This window comes from Bacillus rossius, chromosome 8 (assembly GCF_032445375.1).
Source record: "Bacillus rossius redtenbacheri isolate Brsri chromosome 8, Brsri_v3, whole genome shotgun sequence".
Taxonomy (NCBI): Eukaryota; Metazoa; Arthropoda; class Insecta; order Phasmatodea; family Bacillidae; genus Bacillus; species Bacillus rossius.
In genome coordinates, this window is record NC_086336.1 from 53,065,124 (window position 1) to 53,086,979 (window position 21,856).

General features: G+C 34.3%; 1 protein-coding gene across 1 annotated transcript; it reads right to left on the minus strand.

The window, feature by feature from the left end:
- Positions 1 to 803: 803 nt before the first annotated feature.
- On the minus strand, positions 804 to 21,597 carry LOC134534948 (uncharacterized). The gene is made up of 8 exons (XM_063373698.1): positions 21,042 to 21,597; positions 19,799 to 19,990; positions 9,998 to 10,227; positions 8,922 to 9,061; positions 5,730 to 5,894; positions 4,295 to 4,468; positions 1,756 to 2,216; positions 804 to 1,126 (listed from the first exon to the last, which is right to left on the minus strand). Exons 1-8 carry the CDS (start codon positions 21,474 to 21,476, stop codon positions 887 to 889), a joined length of 2,037 nt encoding a protein of 678 aa, XP_063229768.1. The 5' UTR covers positions 21,477 to 21,597; the 3' UTR covers positions 804 to 886.
- Between the last annotated feature and the right edge of the window lie 259 nt (positions 21,598 to 21,856).

A 21,856-nucleotide genomic window follows, 5' to 3' on the forward strand; every position in this document is an offset into this window, starting at 1 on the left:
TATTCATAGTTAATCCACAAATAAATATTTACCACTCAGTATATTTAGATTCATGTATTAAAGACAAAAAACTTTTACTGGAAATATTTACAAATTTTTTCAAAACTCTTGAAGTAAAATTAAAGAATGCTGGAAAAAATAACTGCAGAGGTTAACACTGGTACCAAGAATGCTAACTGTGCTGAAATTAGCTCCATCTGCTGGATCTATCTGGCCGCCCGGGTGCGTCATTGTACGGAGAGCTTGGGACGACAGCCTACGTGATTCCACGCAACTAAGGCAAATCCAATCCTGGTTTCTATGTGCAATGATGCGACAGAGCTGATACATAAGGGCCTTCCTACAAGTGTCCACTACCATTAAAAAAATTAAATTCAAGAGGCAACCATCCTATAGGTTGCTCCCACCAGGGCTTTTGAGGACCTCCAGTGTGTGGTTTTCATGGTAACTTAAGAGGTAGTTTATCATTTTGAATAATTACTGAAGTCCATAATAAACATTTAAAAGTTTGATGTGAGTCTTTTTCTGAACAAAAAAAAATATATATTTGTGGTAATAGAACCCCCACAACCAGCCCAATTAAAAAGAAAAAAAACTGAACAAATATGTAGTGCATAAACTACATGTCATTTTCATCATTTTTTTATGTAGCAACTTATCTGTATTATTCAAAATGTTTTCCCTGTTAATAAGTTTTGATCATCTAGTCCCTTAAAAACTTCTTAACAGGGTTTTATTGTAGTTTTGTATATCTTATTGAGCAGTTAAGTTTGAAAGGATACCAAAAAATTATATTTCCTAAATAACTTTTTAATAAATCATTTTAATAGGTAAAATGGAATAACAAAGTTTATAAAGGTATAGTCTACAAAAAAAAAAGTTTACATCATGAGCTGGTAACAATTCCCTTATCAATGTTGGCAGAATCATCCATGTTGAGCAAGCCACTATGTACTACGTGACTAATACATTTTATTAGAAGCTGAACTCTTTTGTCTGGAGAACTGCATGTTGCTAGGTCTGCAGCATTTGAAGCTGAATGTCCATCAAAAAAACTGTTCTTCACCACATGGTTGACACACTGAAGTATCACATTCCTCTCATGTCGTATTTCTTCTTTAAGAAGCTGTGAATAAAACACATAAACACGGCATTGCAAGTTTAAGTTTATATATATATATATATATATATATATATATATATATATATATATATATATATATATATATATATATATATATTACTACAAAAATTAAAAAAAGAAGACAATTTTGAAACAGTGCTGAAAGCATAGTTTGATAAAATTAGTTGTCAACTTTTTTGTAAAAAGTTTGTAACTTTTATCTTCCATAAGTTGTGTTTACATATTCTTATTAAATTCTTAACTGGAATTCTGTTGTATAAAGTTTCTGAATTTTGACTTAATACAATAAAAAAATAAACTGAAAAAAAAAAGAGGGATAAAACAATTATAATTATTATTATTATACATTAATAGAAAACATTTATGTAGAGATGTTTCAACATAGAACTTTTTTAATAAGCTGAGCAAACAACATTAGCACACATAAAATAATTGGTTTTTGAAATTTTTATATATTTATAAATATGCAGGAAAAAAACTGTTTTAAAAAATAACTATACAAAATTATAGACCCTTTTTGTCACCTTTAGCACACAGATTTTGAAAAATACCCAATTTTTCAACATCACTGCACAGAAACAGAAATATGAGTCGTGGGCAACTGCACCTACCTTGTCCAGAAGAGTTGGCCTTCTTCGTGGCGGATACCACGGCCTCGCGGGAACAGGTCGCCGAGGCTTCTCATCACCGACTGCTTCTGGCGCGTCTTTCCCATCTTTCCACCTCGCCGCTCTTCCCCTGTGCCTTTGCCTCCTGCGAGAGTGAGGGGGTTCGTCAGCGGCAGGCGGCGGTACAGGCGATTCTTTTCCGTCCGTGGAAGGCTGCGCGGGCGGTTCCTTCTCGCCAGCGGCAGGCGGCGCGGTCGAGGCTTTCCCGTCCGTGGCAGGCAGCACGGGCCGGTCTTGGTGCTTTTCGAACACGATTGGAGCTTCCTCCGGCGCGCTGTCACTGTCCTCCGGCGCGCCTGTCCCCTCGGGAGCCTGACTCGCGGCAGGAACGGTGTCGCTGTGGCCGACGCCAGCGGTGGGCGGGACGCTAGGTGGTGCTCGCCTTGCTCCACCTCTACCGCCACCTGCCCATCACAGCACCACTCTCTACCCACGCTACAACCTCCACAAACACTTTCTCTGCCAGCATTTCCACTAGAGCTGCGCCCATACGAGTCGGCCGATACCAATTTCGCAGATATTTTGTTGAATCAGCGTTTCTTCCGATTCATGACACGTTTCTTTATTTTCGGCCGATATTATTTAAAAATTAAAGTCCCTGCCATTACCTAAAAATCCACCAGTACCCTTTTCACTTTTTGTTAGTGGTGCACTGATGCGGATACCGATGAATCGTAATCGGCGATTATGGGTACTTCCCGATTAATCGTAATCGGAGATTATATTAACGATTACTTTGCCGATTATCTACGTCCCGGCGTAATTAAGTAGGTTTTTACCTTGTAATATTGTTACACATTTTAGGACGAAATACGGTAATATTTGTATATATTACAAAATTCATCTAACTCCGTCATATGATTACAGATATTTCGTTAAGTTTAATAAATCTCATTGCCTAGAACTATAAAAAATACATTTTTCCTACACGTTTATTTACGTTTCGTCTTTTGTTCTGTCTTTTGTTTAGTGGCCTTGCACATTACCTATAGCCAGAGACGTAAAATAGATGGCACGCAATCAAAATACCACAAGCAGTTGCAGTGGATTCTATGACAATCGATCTTTTCAAGTCGTAGTAGCGGTTCAAAATCGTGGTCCCGATACCTTCTAGAGTTTATCACTGCGTTTTACAAACTCATTATGGGCGTCTTTGGTAACATTATCCGTTGTTGTGTTATTTGTATGTGACGTGAAAGGTGAAAAAGTATTTATAATTTTATATATTCAGTCAACATAAATAAAATCACATGTGCTAGAATTGGTTTTGGGTCATTTTTATATAATTATAGTGAGATGGCGAGTAGGGAGAAAAAAAGTGAAGTGTGGAAACATTTTTCTATAAACTCAAGTGAACAAAATAAAGCAGCATGTTTACATTGATAAACGGTAATTTCTCGATGCAACCTTATGTGATAGTAGATAATAATGCTTGTTTTCCGCAACAAAAACTTACTAATTGTAAATTACAATTATTAGACTGTAGTTCAAGTTGTTGACAATAACAAATATAAATAGAAGTTAATTTAATTTACACTTTGCAATGACTTAATAGTGTATTTTATATATTTTTATACTGTTATTATAACTTTATTCTCAATTTTACCTAATTTCACATGGGAATAAAAAAATTTGTGTGCATTATTACACTTAAAAAAATTTGTTCATTATAATCGGTAACTGAATCGGTATCTGCCGATTATTGCTCTCATAATCGGTAATTGAATCGGTAATCGGTAAAGTCATATCGGTGCACCACTACTTTTTGTACTACTCCATACTTTTAAACCGCACCATTTCTTAGCTACGTGTGCCGGCCGCACATATCAAACTGAAACATCCCATGTTTTAATGACATTCTTGAATCAATACATCGTAAATAAATACATCACCGGCAAGGTAAAGTTAGATACGAACAAAAACTTGCTTTATTTAGAGTATGGCTACCACTACAAACAAAGGAAAAAAAACCAACTGCTTGAACTGCAAAGAAATGTTCGTAAAATCGCGATAAAAACATTTTTTAATTACCTTTCGTAAATTTTTTAAAATCTAATTAAAAAATTATAACAATATAGGACTTTACAAAACATAAATTACTTTTACTGTTTTCCATGCAAAGCAACCACATGAAACACATTACAGTATAAATATTTGGTACCATAAATTTTCGCCGTCACACGCATCAAAAGAAGAATTTGGAATTCCCGCTCTTTAATTGTTAACATGTAAAGTCTCGCAATTTACACATTTTAAATTAATTTTTTTTAACTTTGTATTTTAAGAATCAATCTATTTCATAGTTACGTATTATTAAATAATATTATTTTACAAAATTACATATTTAATATTTCTGCCTTCATTCGTAAATTATTGTATCAATAAGCAACTAACGGGTCATCAAAAAACAGGACAGACACATCACTAATGACAATGTATGTAATCGGAATATGGAGCATGAAGACAGAACAAAACAGCATACCTTCGTCGTCGGACTGATCCGAGGCGTAGGCGCCTATCAGCGACATCAGAACTTTGCTGGCCACTAGAGGTTTCACCTGAGTCAAGGCACTATGTGAACCCTCCCACTCCGTATCGCTAAATCCTTCCTCCCGAGGCCCAGTGTCTTGATCCTCACCATCGTCTGGAAATGCACCTGGTTCAAACATAATATTGTCACGTCATTATAGAAACACTACACATTACAATCATAAATCCCCAGGTTGTTAAAGCATTGTCATATTACTGGGAAAAATATAACATTTCCTTCACTAAATTAAAAAAAAAAAAATGTACTGTAAATTAAGATAAACTATAAAGAGGTAAAAATGTATTTAGATTACGTTTAATTAGTAGGGACAATATTAAATGGTAAGTTGCAAGAGAACTGAAATAACACCGAAATTCAAGTTAATACAACACAAAGCTCTGAAATGCAATTAAAATCATGAAACTAACTAGCATTTTATATCAAATCTTAGCTCTAATTAAAAATAACTAATATTTTAAATATTAAATTTAATTAATATAATGCATGATGTTTGTACTACAATTGAATTTTAAAAAAATTGGAAAAAATTTACTTCTTAAAATCTTGCTGTTGTTATTTGTTATTCATTTTTACATTATGACCTTAGCACATTTTATAAACATAAAATACACCACCTCCCATCAAGCCTTAAAACTAGTCTAGATTATGAGTTGCCATAAAAAAGAACATAAGACTGACTCCAAATATATACTATCACTACATGAGTGTTTCAGTTCTTTCTCTTGCATCATTTCACACCCTCAACCAATTAGTGTTTTTTTAAACCTTTTCCTAGAAGGTTGTGTGTATTTACTAGCCAATAGATAATCCAAAAAAACAAACAAAATGAACCAAAAAAAAACTTTCAATAAATAACTCAACATACATTAATAAATTAGTTTCTAAAATCACAGCTACAAGAGCATTTATCATGCATATTTGAAAGTTAGTTTTTATACAAAAACTGACCAAGCTTAATTTTTTTGCACATTTAAATACTAAAATATAAATTAATATTATTTTAAATTGTTTTCAAAACACTATTATTAGTACAAAATAGTTAACATTCCTGTGAGCCTCTTAGGTATGTATGGGGTGTATAAAGGGAGGGGGGTGGTGTTTAAATCCCCCTCCTTCCCAAAATATTTGAATTTTAAAAAAAAACATCTGGCAAAGTGGTTCTACCAACTCCATCCCCACATATGAAATTCTGCACATGCTCCTGTTTTAGACATTATGCTTCTTCGTCTTTGGAGCACGTTTGCAGCAACAACAGTACAAAATTTAAACAGAAAAAATTTATAAAGCCCCAAAATCTCTTAAGAGAATGCTCACAGCAGATTGATTAATGACAGCATTCTGGTGACAAGCACAAGCAAGCACCGACCTGTTCCCGGGAACGGGACGAGGCGACCCCTCCTCATGGCCTTTTCCTCCTCCGCCACTTGTGCCTTCCAGCCCTCCATCTCCGAGCCCCGACAGCCATCTTCCGGTCCCGGTCCCGGCCTCGGCCTGAACCTCCAGGGCTGGCCACGCCCCCTGAACTGCATCCCTGCGAGCACAACTCTCCACTCTCACACGGAACCAGGGCCCGTGGCTGGGGACTGTGACTTGGATACCCACGTGCTGAACTCACAGCCTGCAGCTCTGAAGCAAGAAGTTCATGTAACTGTGCCTTGGGGTGATGTGCTGGTTAGTGAATTTATGACCACACAACTGTTAATCAAGTAGTTATAATAATAATAATAATAATAATAATAATAATAATAATAATAATAATAGTATCTCGATTCACCTAGTTATGTGAATTGTGGCAGCCAAAATCTCGGATAACATTCATAGAACAAGAAAAATGTCTAGGTTTTCAGTTGGCCCAGTGGTATAATTTTTTCTATGTGATATTTTTCCAGTGTTTCTTCACCCAACGAGTAAATGCCATCTTTGCGGTTAATTTTTTTTTTTGGTCTCTCAACAAAGGTTAGATCCACTTTCTAGGTTTTCAAGTTGTGATGGGTCAGTCCCGGTTCTCGGTCCCGCCGGTTCTCAGCAAATTAACCGGCACCGAGAACCGTAAATATAATGCCGGTACTACGTAAAGCGTAACAGATAATCCTTATCTCGGTATAACGCAGCGGTAAATGGCCTGCGACCAACACGCACACGTCTGTTTAACTTCACTTTATATCCAGTACGACAAGTGAATGGGTCATAAATCTTTGAAAATTACAGGCAACACCTACAAAGGGGAGTCTCCCTCCCCTTCCTGCGCCTAGCAGACACCCTAGATGGAAAGATAAAGCCAGCAGGAAGAAATTTTGTGCTGATATTCCGACCATATTTTTCTCTCCTGTTTACACTAGCAGACAGGGATGATCATTTCAGATAAAAGAAAACCTCTAGAAAAATAACACAGGCTTGATATAATTTTAAAACTGATCATCTGATCAACAAATAAACTGACATGATTTAAAGTTGTCTTTCAGCCCTTGAAACAAAAAAAATCCTTTCTTCTCGCCACGTGCCTTAACTCTAAAAGCTTTGAAGGCCACAAGTCTTGTTCTTTACACCACCGTCTCTCTCATTCCTCCAGCACATTCACTCCCACCCCCTTCTCCAATAAGATGTTTTTTTCCCTTCATATGTCCTTCTGACACGCCTGGGCATACCAGCTTTCAGCACTTCAACCCCTAGTCAATTACATTTCCCCCCCCCCCCCACCCCCCGGCACAGATTTTCAAGCCCATCGACCCAACAACAATAATAATTCCAGTGTTCTGAAGGGTTGAGTTTTATAAGATAAAGGGTTCTTTATTAATTTCTCCAATTTTACTAAAGATTTGATGTCTTGTCACCCAAAAATTTTAAAAACTTGCTACTCAAGAAATTTCTGGGTGTGTCTACTTATACTTACAATACAACCAAAACATTGCGTATTTATATACTCTTTTAACAGACCTCTGTTAACTTGGGTGTTCCCTCCCTTACCCATTACAATACATAAATTACTTGCAATTGCTTTGGTACGAGGCTATTGCGGTATAAGTTTTTATTATTTATTTTTTTATAATTTACTTAATCTCTTTTGAACACACATTTACATTATTCTCAAGCAATTTTTTATTGGTGTGCCTGAATAAAATACTGACCCAGCACACAATGATGTTATTTTGCATTTTTTTTTTACATTGCTGCACTACAGGATGTTGGGCAGTTCTGCTCCAGCATTTAGTGACATACGAAGCAACTGTGATACTTGGGGCTAGGTGGCTTGTTTGTGCTCTAATTATAGTAAAGTAGGGCACTGATAAGACATGTTAAACAAATACACCATTTATTAGGGTATACTATATCTTAAATGGAACTTGAAATAATGTGGAGGCTAACCCAACACTGAGATCCCAGAACAGATTTTTAAAAACAGGAACCGAACCGAGAACAAGGAAAAAAAAGTAGAACCGACACATCCCTATTTTCAAGCTAATGTTTCAACAGAATTTGCCGGTAATGGTGCTTCGGGTTGGTTCAAATAATATGGAACCTCGGTCAATCCAGACTCTACTATACTTTTTTTTCCAAATGAACATCTAGGTTTGGGCACCAGAACATATACAAAGTTGTAGAAATTTGATTTTATGACATAGTTTTACCTCTGACAATACATGAAAATAAAGTTGTAAATGTGGGTTTTACATAAACAAGCAATTATTAAAATACATTTTAAAACAACATTCCAAATTCCTGCAAATATGGCGTCCACGTGCATGTTCGGCGATGTTCATTTTACCTCATTAGAAATATTTTGAAAAGGAAGTTGGCAGCACTGAATTGCCAAAAATTGCAACAGATATGTTTTAACTTTTTCTGTCCCTAAATAGAAATAAGCATTTTGAAAGTATTTGTGTTCGTTTAAAAGAATTATTTCAGATAAAAATCTGAAATTAATTACATGTTCACACGCAACTATACACAAAATACAAATATGAATTGTTTAATAAAATCTCACCATTAAAAATGGACATTTTAAGATGCTCCAACATTCACATCTCTTACTCAAGAACCAAAATTTTCATGTTCAACTTTAAAAAATTGGGAATTACTGCAAGATTGGTTGAATTTATTGTTTTTTACCATTTGAGATAATGAAGTTCTAGTTAACATATAAAAAAACAAGTATCTCAGACTTATTATTTACTGTGGTGTATATTTTATTATTATTTACATCATAGTGAGTAAAAATGTTTTTTAAACACTTCCCTCTTTTTATTTTTTCCCGGTTTTTACATATTTTTTTTTCCCGTTCCCTTGAAATATTAAAACTGAAGTTATACTGTAAAATAAGACACTCTTTAAAGATTAAAAAAAATTAATTAAAAAAGAATAATCTCAATATTCTAAAACCGTACAATGGCCACTCTCATAACTCAAGTGGGACATAAAAAAAACATAATAGAACAAAAATTGCATTATTTTTTAAATGTGAAAGTATAAATAGTTGATACAATAAATGAAAGCACACACACTCAAATTATTCGGGGATGTAATAATTTTCTGAAATACGCAAAATTTTGTTTGTTTGTACCTCGACCAGGCCGCCTCATATTCCGACCCCTTGCATACGAAGTGAAGCTCTCTGGCTCTTGTTGTAGGCGTTCTCCTCTGTTCATCTGTTCTCTTCTTTCTGCTTCCCGCCTTGCTATGTTTTCTTTCGTAGGGAATCGACTAAAAGAGAAAATAAACATTTTTAAGTAAAAAAAATAAATAAATAAAATTTATACTATGAGACTACCACAAAATTTTTAAACCAAAAACAGAAAACTTTATTAAGTTTTCCTAGATAAAATAGTCAAAGACATATAACAATCAGACTTAAATTTTTTTGACAAAACAGAGCAATCATATGTATAACAACATAATATAGTTACATGTCTAAGAAATGCTATTACGCCAATTTTCAAGTGAAATACTACAAGGCCGAAAACTGAGTGTACCAGATGCCAACTGATAAAATAACATAACTCATTTTATTTCATACGGTTAGTTTACCTTCAATTTGAAATATGATTTGTTGTAAATAGTCTAAATTAAAGTGTTATAATATACTGGGACATTATTTCATGGTCATGCTGTAGAAAAAGGTCAATTTTTGAAGGCCCTGGCCAACTGGGGAAGATTGTACAGGACTTTTAAGTTATAAAGATGAAGGGAAAAAAAAGTATTTATTATGCAGGATGATCGCAACCCAGTAAAAACATTTTAAAGTCAGGCGAGTTGATCATTGGCGTAGCTGTGTTCATAATATGGGGGGGGGGGGGGGGGGGGCACAAATAATGATTTTGATGTCATGTATACCTATTCCCCTCTTACTGAGACGGTGGGGTCCGGGGGTCCTCCACCGGAAAATTTTGATTTTAAAAGTGCAAAATAGCGCTTTTCAAGCGGTTTTTGATCGGATACATCGATGTTAAGATTATTATCGTTTCCCTTAAGATGAAATTTGACGAGTGAATAAATTACAAATAAAGTTGGGCAGAATAATATTATATAATAAAAATATCAGGGTCTAGAAAGTTCAGGGGGACACGTCCCCCTGGTCCCCCCCCCCCCCCCCCCCGACCGAACGGAGCGTGGAAAGAGACCGGGTACAGTTCCACTGACTTCTTCCTCTCCTGGATCCACTTGGCGATGTCCTCGGGGCTGTCCGCCACGCAGATCCTCCTGTAGAGCCCCGTGCGGTGCTGCATGCGGACGTGGTTGTCCACAACCTTGGGGTGCGCCTGGAAGGTGCAGCCGTCGCGACCGCACACCGTGTGCTCCGCCAGGTGCAAGGCCAGCCGCTCCGCGTCCTTCAGGTCCCGGTCGCAGGTCTCGCAGTAGTGCGCCCTCGCCTGCGGAACGCACCGGCATCGCGAGACCGCTTCTCCTTTCGGAAACGCACGCGTTGCGCGATATGACGGTCGCAGACGGGCAGCGTTCATTTACGAACGTCAAAGGAACGGCCGGAACAAAATGGAAATGGTACTGAGAGGACAGTCAGGTGATAACTTTCTCAGGTGTATGAAAGATATGGTATGTAAATAAGAAAACACAATATAAAGAGCAAAAAAATGGATGAGGATTATAGGTAGTAAAAGGAAGGTAGAAGCTAGGAAAAAAAAGGGTCATTCCATCTCGAGAATTCAACAAAAAAATTATAAATTTATAACTTTGGTGTCTTAGATTTCCATGATTTTATATTCTTACATTGATCATATGTAGTACATTAAAAGTATGTTTAATTTTAAATTTTTAAAATACATTATTAAAAATGAAAAAATACTGCTATTTTTGGTAAACACTGGTTCACTAAAATGGCTGTTTATTTTTTTTTTACACTAAAAACATCATGAACAACCAAAATTAAATGAAATTAATTACTACTTAGTCATGTTTTGTCATTGGTGATTTAACATATATTAATTACGTTTTTTGACAAGCATTAACCTAACCTAGTTTCTACTTGGAATATTCTTTCTGAACACTGTTTTTATTACTTATAGGTAGTTCCCCAATGATATATAGTGACTTATTTAGAAGATCCAGTGAGGTGTCAAGATCAATAAACTCACTGTTGTCACGATTGCTATGACAAGCTCCTTCCTCAGGATCGTTCACCGAATGAGACTTACAGCTTTTGCACTCAAGCTTTTGCAGCATTTGTCAATGATTTTTCACTCCTGTGTTGATTTTGAACTCATCTAACAAGCACATACATCTTACAACAGTTATTTTATAATTATGTTCCACGCAGTTAAACTTGCAGACTTTTAGAGTGGCTGAACTTTCACAAACTGCAAATATATATCACATACTTTTAGCATAATTAGCTGACAAAGTTGCAATTTTAAAATTTTTGTACTGTATGGATTAAGGAGAATTAATTGGAATATAAAACTGGACCTCTTTTGGTTGAAAGTCAATTTTACTGGCTACTAAGTGATACAATTTCATTTATTTCTGAATTTTTAATATTTTTTTTTTTTTTTTAATTTTACCTGACCACCTAAAATCATTAAAAAATGTTATGGTTTTAAAAACTCTTAATAAAATTAAATAATTTTTTTCTGAAAGAATTTTAAACCATACCATGCAGGAGCCACCAGCATTGCCTTTAAACACCAACATTTTCAGTTACCTATTCCATTTGGTTCTCCGTATCTATACTGTACAAAAATGTTAAAAATTCAACTTGGCCAGCTAATTATGCAAAAAGCATGCACAAAACATACTTTTTTTCTTCCATTTTGTTGAAGTTCGGCCACTAAAAAAGTTTTCAAGTTTAACCTATTAAACAAAAAATATAAAATAATTACCTGGAACAGGACATACACCCTTCAGCTTTTCAAATTAGACCTGTAATTTAACAGGATTTATCACTTAATACTGCGTAAGTTGACTGGTTCCTATCTTTATCCACCATACTAGAAATAATGATTTTGTTAGAATTTTTGCATTTTAATTAAAAACATTATAATAATTATGGTCTAGCCTACAATTTTAAACCAAATTTTTGATACTCGCTGAGCACACAACACAAGTCACAGCACCAGAGACAATCTACAACTGAACTGAACAAAGTGAAACACACTTGCGCAAGTCCGAGCAAGTATAACATTACGTACTAATGATAAAGACTTACCAGAATGGAGCTGAGAAACAGTAACTTGCAGGTTTCGTAAAAAGGTATTATATTTCAAACTGATTGTAACCTTAGTTTTATCAAATCACATATCTTTGTAATAGTAGCCTACAAGCCAGGGAAGATATTTTATACTTACTGATAGCAATATTTTTTATTATTGAAATATTTTGTTATTAATGAAATATGGTATAATATCACAAAATCTGCACTATAAACTTTTTTCCAGACATATTATAATTACATTTAATAAAAATTTTTTATAAACCTTTTAAATGTACAAGGGTTATTATTTTTTTCAACCTCCGATCGGCTGTAATAAAAAAACGGGAATGAATTGGGAAATTATTTTAATGTCAAAAGAAACGTACATCTTTACTCTATTTTTCCACATAATCACCGTGCAGATTGAGGCATTTGTCGTACCGATGCACCAGCTTTCCAATACCCTCTGCATAAAATGATGCCTCCTGCCTATTCAGCCACGTTTTAACAGTGCTCTGCAGTTCATCATTGGTGTTGAAGCGTCGTCCTCTAGTGATAGTCACTCGGTGCCAAATCCGGACTGTAAGGAGGGTGATCAAACACTTCCCATCAAAATCTTGCAAGGAGTTGTTGTGTTACGGCGGCACTATGCGGTCGGGCGTTGTCATGAAGCAAGACAACACCAGATGTCAGCATTCCTCTCTGCGTGTTGCGTATCGACTGTCTTAGCCGTCGTAGTGTCGCGCAGTATGCAGCAGCATTGATTGTTGTTCCTGGCTCCATGAAATCAACCAGTAGCACACCTTGGTGATCCCAGAACACTGTAGCCATCTGTTTCTTGGTGCTGAATGTCCGTTTGAACTTTTTCGGCTTGTTTGGAGAATAGGTGTGCATCCACTGTTGTGATTGAAGTTTTGTTTCTTCATTATCGAAATGAATCCATGTTTCATCACCTGTCACAATTTGAGTCAAAAAGTGTTCACCATCGTCTAAGACAGTCGATACGCAACACGCGGAGAGGAATGCTGACATCTGGTGTTGTCTTGCTTCATGACAACGCCCGACCGCATAGTGCCGCCATAACACAACAACTCCTTGCAATATTTTGATGGGAAGTGTTTGATCACCCTCCTTACAGTCCGGATTTGGCACTGAGTGACTATCACCTTTTCCCCACGTTGAAAAAGTGGCTTGGAGGACGACGCTTCAACACCAATGATGAACTGCAGAGCACTGTTAAAACGTGGCTGAATAGGCAGGAGGCATCATTTTATGCAGAGGGTATTGGAAAGCTGGTGCATCGGTACGGCAAATGCCTCAATCTGCACGGTGATTATGTGGAAAAATAGAGTAAAGTTGTACGTTTCTTTTGACATTAAAATAATTTCCCAATTCATTCCAGTTTTTTTATTACAGCCGATCGGAGGTTGAAAAAAAAATAACCCTCGTATTTCTTTACCTTGGTTGCCTGGATGTAGCATATTAAATTGTAGCTATTTACAAGAGCTTTTAAGTGAGCCATTCGTGATATTCCTAGGGATAATGGTTAAAACACAATAGCCATTTTAATGAATCAATGTTGACCCAAAATATCAGTATTTTCTCATTTTAAATAATTTATAAAAATAAATATTTACTCAAAAAAATAGATGAGACATATTTTTCATGTATTTCATAAGAACATTGTACCAAAAATCATGGAAATCTGAGACATCCAGGTCAGATCATTGACTGATTTGACATGGAATGACTCAAGAGTTAATGAAGACCATATCAGGTAAAAAAAAAAATTAGGATTAGATGTAATCGCTGGGGGAATAACTAAGTTAACAGAGAAAGCAAAGTGATATGTTATGGTCTTGCAGAGAGGTTGGAGAGAAAATGGGATCATAGAAAATGAAGAAAATGCAGACCAAAGAAGAATGGCCGAGAAGAAGATAATAAGAATAGAGGAAAGCCAAAGGAATGTAGAAGCAATCTTCACTGCTGGTACAGTGTTGGATGATGATTATGATAAGAGAAATAAGCGTGAAAAATTTGATTTACTGTTGATCACAAATAAAAGTATAAATTACTGTTCTGACACTCAACACTACCCTTTATGTCCCCAAATGTAGAATAACCAATGGCAGTTTTAAAAGTTCAAAATATATAGCTATAATATGTATTATGGCTTAAATTGTTAAAAATACATACTGTTCAAAATAAATTGTACTTACAATTGGAATTTGTAATAAGACTGCTTTTTCTTCAGAGCCTGCTAACTTGTAAACATGCTTCATGGTAATTTGAAAATTCAATGCCATGTTTCTGATTAAACATAAATAGTGTTTATTTATGGTGGGAAAATCACAAAATATTCATAAAGTCACCTCTACAAGCTGATCTGCATTTCCTCCATTTTTAAGATGTTGGTTGTGGTAGAGGATATAAAGTGCATGCATAATGCAACTAATCTACAAACAATTAAATTAAAGACAGAATAATTACGAGTATAAATATTAGTTGTAATGTTAAAAAATATGTATTAAATTAATTTCCATTTGATTGAACAAAAATTTTGTTTTTATTTAATGTCTTAAGTAAATTTGGCTTTAACAAGGTTTTTTAATATTAATTTTTATAGTTACTTATTTCTACTCTTATGAAAGTTATGGAAATAGATTTTATAGATGAATCAATAATCTTGTTGCATCAATAGGATATTTTTGATATCTAAGTGTCAATGAAACTCATTTACACATATGTGCTGTTAAATTACAACAAAGTTATCAAAAACTAATACAAAACAGATTTTCAATATTATGTATAGTTTTTATGAGCAAGCCACAATATCAACTTGAAATGGTCTGAAAGAAAAAATAAATAAAAATTTTGAGATCATAACTAAAAGTAACATTAAGCACTGAATTCCTGCATTTAAAAAAAAATTCATTCTGCTAAATCATAATTAAATTTCAGCACTTAAAATGATAGGTATAAAATTATCTTGATGTTCTTTGTTTGCAAAGTTTTCTCAAACATTTAAAAAGTACATTTCTAACATTATAAGCATAGCAAATAATTAACTGACAAATTTTATAAAAAGCCAAAACTAATGGCTACAAACTAAGTTACAGTCATTTATTATTTACTAACTATTGTAAAAAAGTTAAATTTATAGTGTATGATGCAAATAATACTGAACTTAAGCTGAAATCCACTACGTAGATCTGTCTCACAATTTTAAATACTTCACTGCAATATGTGCAGTAAAAAAAGGTTTTTAGAACACTTTAATTATATCAAATAAAACACAAACTTTAAAAAAATTATTTTTCAACATCAGTAAAGTTACCAATGCAAAATTGACAATTCATTATTATTTTTGACGTGATAACGTCTTATAAATCGATGAATGCGGCTGCACACACGAAAAATTGTCACGTTCCGCCTGAGCAGAGCGTGCAAGAACCGGCCAACCACAGTGCGAGAAAATATTCTATAATATCAAACAGGTTAAGGCAGGCTTTTTAACATATTGTTCGTGATTATATTTAAACAAATTATTTAAATTAAATTTGCAAAAACTGTAAATATTTGAAAATTAAAAAGTATGCAATTTTTCATCAATGTTTTCTTATAACGTTATCACGAAAAATTATCGTCGGTAAACCGACATTACAGACAACCCCCCCTTTTTTTAAAAGGATATTGGTTACTAAAATATATATTTGCTATCAAATTTTAAAGCACTGCCTGTCAATAAAATATTTTAGCTAATATGCAAAACAGACTGTTACTGTAAAAGTTTTGCACATGTTAACATGCACTAATTAATGCATTTACAGTCTGCCAAAAACAAATGGAAACAATGGTTGATTGCTACACATTATCTAACCGGGAAAATGCTATACTAATATGTAGATGTATGTTATATTTCCACGAAAAAAGTACAATTATGCACAAAAAAATTTTTTTAAGTCATCACTAAGTTGTGGCATCATATTTTGCTAAAGAGAAAATTGTCATACAAACCTTATCCTCCAAACAAAAATTCCAAAATAAGGTATGTATTAATATTCTTCTGTCTTGTTAGTGGTATAGTTAATAATAAATCTTCCAAGATCAACATATTTTAAAATTCACTAAATTATATGTAGCTACTGATTTTTGTACCAAATTTGAAAAAGTTAAGTATATTTTTGGAAAAATCAAAATTAATTTTATAACTCTTTAATGTTCACTGGATTAGGTATAAAATTGTTTAAAAATGTTGATTAAATTTTTTTAAAATTAACCATATATATTAACAATCATTAAAAAAAAACAATTCTTATAGCAATACTTTATTACACAAAACTAAACACGTCTTCAATGTTAAACGTACAAAGAGTTTTAATATTGAACACAATATGCTACTGCTATGTCTCATGATAATTTGGATTTTGAACCCAAAATATTTAGAAAAGTCTGTATTTTGTCAATTTTTACGAGGTAGTGTATGGCTATAATAAAATAAATAATACTGAAGTACTTCAGAAGAAATGCAGGTTTTTTTTTCCACTAAAAAAACTTAGGCCTACTATTGCTGTGAAAACTAAAATGGTAACTATGCTCTATCAACATAACCACTGTATAAAATACACAATAAGTTTAACTTCACAAAGCAGTCCGTTCTTTGTATCTATAAAAAAAAAACTACACCAGGCCAGGAAATAAATAAAGCTAACTATTCACTCATAATTTTGCTGGGTTTTCACTTAATTAATTTACTACACATAAATACAATATAGCATTTCTATAAAGAATTTAGCCAAAAATAAGTACAAGTTTCACAGCATTTCTATGCCAAAATTAAAATTGATCAATCTTAAACTCATGTTATTTTATGAAACTTTTGAATTGTACAGTGTTTAAATGAATATTTAACAGAATACTTTAATATTTTAATCTTTAAACATTGAATATTAAGTTCTTAATGTAAAATCTAGATACAGCCAAAGAATTCAAATAACTTTGAATACAGAAGAAAAGTTACAATATTTGTCATTAAATTTAATGTATTAATGTTATTAATTAGCAGTACAGTCAATATACTGACTTTTAATAATAATATATTTTTTTCTTTCAGTTTTTAAATTCATTAATGTCTTCAGAACTTTCAACACTTTCCTCCATTTCATAAACAATACTGTAAGAGGGGCAAATATATAAATATTTTCTGGCCTGTTGAGAAAGTGCCACAGTGGAGCAAAAATGTTAATAACGCAACGAAACACCAATCTGGTCACTGAAAGAGAACATGTTGGGTGGACTTAGCGGCACTCGGAAGGATGGGACTCATCACTTCTTGCTTTTACTGTTGACCTCCGCCATGATCTTATCAACATCCTGGAAATTAAATCCCATGCTGGATAAATTACAGGAATCACTTAAGCAAAGTCATTTTGAAGTAAGCAACTTAGAATAAAGCCATCAATTTTAGAAGGATTTATCCACCTAACTACAACTACACAACACAACCTTCCACGATTCTAAGACATTATGTATCCTGCAATCTTTTAACGTGATTTGGTGCTAAACAGTTTTAAGTTTTTTATCATTAATTAAAATAAAATATATACACAGCAAATATTTATATATATTTTTAAAATTTGTTTGCTATACACAATATACCTAGTTTCACTGCTCAAAAATTAAAATTCAAAAATAAAATCCTTGGTATTTATTTAGACAACCTACAAAAATAAATTACAAACATCTTTGATCTTTGATCTATGATTTATTGATCTTCCCTTGCAAAATATTAATTTTAACATTAAATAGAGGGAAAAAAAATTATGCAGCTACTTGTAGCAAACTTAAATAATTTTTAAAATATTTACATTAAGTACAAGGTAATAATGATGGAACTTTATACATTTATTTAAGTTGGTTAGTAAAAAAATTTAAAAAAAAAATTGAATTTGAAAACTAATTTTTTAACAGGAATGTTTTAAATTAAAACACTACCTTACCACACCAACAATGTAAATTTTGTGTTATTTTAAATTAAGTAATGACAAACCCACACTAACATTAAGTTTTTTTTTTACAAACTAAAACTTTAAGCTGTCAGCCAACTAAATTTAATGTGAAAAATGAACAGGATATTTTGGAGACATAATTTAAAGGGTAAAAAATTTAAATATTTATTTTACTATTGAAATTTATTAAAATAGGAGCAGCCATTATTTATATTTCAATTTTATGGCAACACAATAATTATAATTACACAATGTATGTAATTACATCAGGTACATAATGTATGCAAGTTAAATTGTGAAAATAACAAATGAGCATAAAATAGTAGCACGTGTTAAGTAAATGTAGGTACAGCAAATTGTTTGGTACTTTATATATTTTATTCTACAATGAGATGAAACAAAAATTAAAGGTTACCATTAGGAAGACAATACGCTTAATATGTTACTACCATCTACACAAAATTCCTGCATTTAGAATACAATACACATATGTGTAGACATATAAGCAAGGACAAGTAATATTTCAGCTCCAAAGTGCTGGTGTTAACAGCTGAGTAAAACTTATTATTTTTTAAACTACTCTAGTAATTTTAAACCAAATAAGATGCTAAGTCTAAGTATCCTAGTCCACGAACTAGCCCAGCATGTGAAACTTAGTCCAAAATATAATATAAGACTAGGAAATGTCTTGATTTAGGAACCTTTGTAAAATTATAAAAAAATCTCAAATTGTATTCAAAATTCATATGATCCAACACGTCGTTTTGGAGGTACTACATCTGGGAATGGTAGGTCGTATTGGAGGTACAACAACTGGAAATAGCAGGTCTTTTGGAGGTACTACACCTGGAAATGGTAGGTCGTTTTGGAGGTACTACGCCTGGAAATGGTAGGTCATTTTGGAGGTACATCTGGAAATGGCAGGTCGTTTTGGAGGTACATCTGGAAATGGCAGGTCGTTTCGGAGGCACTACGTCTGGATATGGCAGGTTGTTTCGGAGCCACTGTGTCTGGAAATTATAGGTCGTTTGGGAGGTACTACGTCTAGAAATGGCAGGTCGTTTTGGAGGTAATATGCCTGGAAATAGCAGGTTGTTTCGGAGGTACTACATCTGGAAATGCTGGCCGGTGTGTGGTTGATCATCATCCTGCTAAAACACTTCACTTCCACACTTTCCAATGTGGACACGGGAAGCAAAACACCAATTATGATACTATTTGGTCCAGATTAATTCTGCCAATGATGTATAAACATATTGTCACCCATGCTGTGAGTACATAACCTCTTATGATGGTGCACAATGGGCCACTGACTTCAGAAGTCAGACGACAGAAAGTCTCCATAATGAGCAGCCTAACGAAATAACAAATCTCTCCCATTTATTTCTGCCATACAATAAAAGTATAGCAATGTAACAATTACAGAGGGATAATTATATATCATCAATTGTAAATGTCCAAGACGTGAAAACGTTATACGCTAACACCCAAAAGAATTGACATTCTCTGCCTAGCCATCAAAATCCGCCAACACTAATAAATAACTCTGCACTGTCGAAAAAGCATGGAAAAGATTATTTAATGCAAAAAATTATGTTACAGAAAAGTTTTGATTGCCAAGAATTTCGTTTTAACAATATTTCACACAATGTTCAAGATTGAGATAAGATATCTCCAGGTGAAAAAAATTTCTGCTCACACTGTGTGTTTGAAGTAGAAAAAGAGAAAAAACACTTCAGCAAGTCCATCATTAACAATGGGCGACTGCAGACAAATGATGTGGCTTACCTCCTCCGGATGACTGCCGATGAACTCGAGCTTCGCCTCATTGACTATCACAGAGACCTTTTCCTTGTGCTCCCTGTACTTCTGCCAATCAGCCTCCGAGTTGCTCTTCTTGGCCGCCTCCAGCAACTCCTTCATCTTCACAATCTCAGTTTTAATAGCCTCGGATATCCACGGCTTGTCATCCTCTGCCTCCTAAATACAGCGAAAGTGTTTGAACCAACTACACACTTTAAAAAAAAAAATTCAAAACTCTCTTCACAATTTGTTAGTTACATTTTGGAAACCATCCAGAAGCTTGTGGAGCGATTTAATAACGTAGTAAGGCACAGGAATTGCATTACAGAGAACCCAAATAAGATTTCCGTGGTTTACAGATATCACACCACGAAATGCCATGGGGGATTCCTTCCCCAATATCCCTGGTCTGTGATGTGTATTACTGTATTTAATGACATCACTATCTTTGAGACCTAAGCCCGAATTATAAATGCACTAAAAAAAACAAGGTGCATGTAGTCGCTTAGCTAATAATAATGCCTAATTAACCCTTCAGTAATTTTATAGGAGCTTAAAAAAATGCTTATTTTCAATTACATATAGTATGTATTTAATTTAATGCTATTTTTATTTTAATACAACATTTGGAATACTTTTTTATTATAAAGCAAGGGTAACCATATCCTATTACCTCTGCATGAAACCACAAAGCAAACAAGAGCCTACTGCAGTGTCTGCGTTGTGTATTTAGGAATATTAATTTGTGTGTTATGGTGCTGCTATCTCTAGGATTTTTGCAGTAAAAATTGTATCGGTGAATGCGAAGGAAAGCATTTTTCCATAAAAATTATAATCAAAATTCCAATATGAATTTTTTTACTTTCTGGCATGTTTTCCAATCATTATCTACAAGTGTGTTGCAATACTTAAGTAAATAACCAGTAATTGACCTTTTTAACATATGGTTTAGTTTAAGTACATTAACAATAGCATAAATCTAATGAAAATGGTTGGTTAGGTTAGGCACATAACAAATTCTTCATAATTGTGTGGCACATTGGTTAAGATCCATTTGCGACATTGATAAACTACTTGAAATATCAGTGTGTGATTGTAAAACATGGCAGGCAGAAAGTATATTTAATTAGAGTTTCAGAATTGTAGCTCAGCTTCAGAATTAGTTAAAATTATCTATTGTTTTAATTCGGAAACACTGCTTATGAAAAAATGAATGACAAGGACTTACCACTTCAATCCCAGTATTTAAGTTTGTTTTCTTTACTTTCATTCGTCCTCTTCCGCCTCTTTGAGAAAAAGCTCCTCTTTTACCTCCTCGGGCAGGCATACGAACAAAACCACCCTGACCCGGTCTCCCCCTAAATGCAGGAGCCATTGGAGGCATAGGTGGCATGTACGGGGGAGGAGAAAAAGGTGGAGGAGAAAACGGGGGTGGGAAAGGTGGACGATAGGGTATACCAGCATGAACCGGAGGTGGTAAAAATCCGGGTGGTCGGAAAACTGGTGGCTGCGACATCATGCCCGGCGGTGGCATCGGAAACCTAGGTCGCATTCCACGGGGTCCAAACTGTAGAGAATGCTTCATCGGTTGTCTAAGTCCAGGCGATCTTATAAACCCATTTGGAACATCCATCGCTCGTCCACGAAATTTTGACAGACCCATAATACTATATAATTAACACAGTTTTACACAACACAACGCGCAATTTGTATGCATCAAGAAACAGGTTCCGTTTCATAAATAATATGGCGTATTTGCCATAGAGAAAGGAATACCAAGGAGTACATTGTTGAGGGAAGAACTTAGTTTTGTATATTTTTTTTGTTGCAATTATACTAAATACATTCAACTGTTACGCATTAAGCTAATTCAATGTAAAAGAAGTTAAAAACTGAGTGTTCAAGTGAACGACTAGAGTAAGGGAGCGTCAGCAAAAACGAGTTTCTGTTGGTTCCGTCCGAAAGCTGGTGGTCCCTGGTGGGAAAACCACAGAAACAACCGGGAGGGCTTTAGTGTAGTTCCTAAAGTGGTCCACATATCAC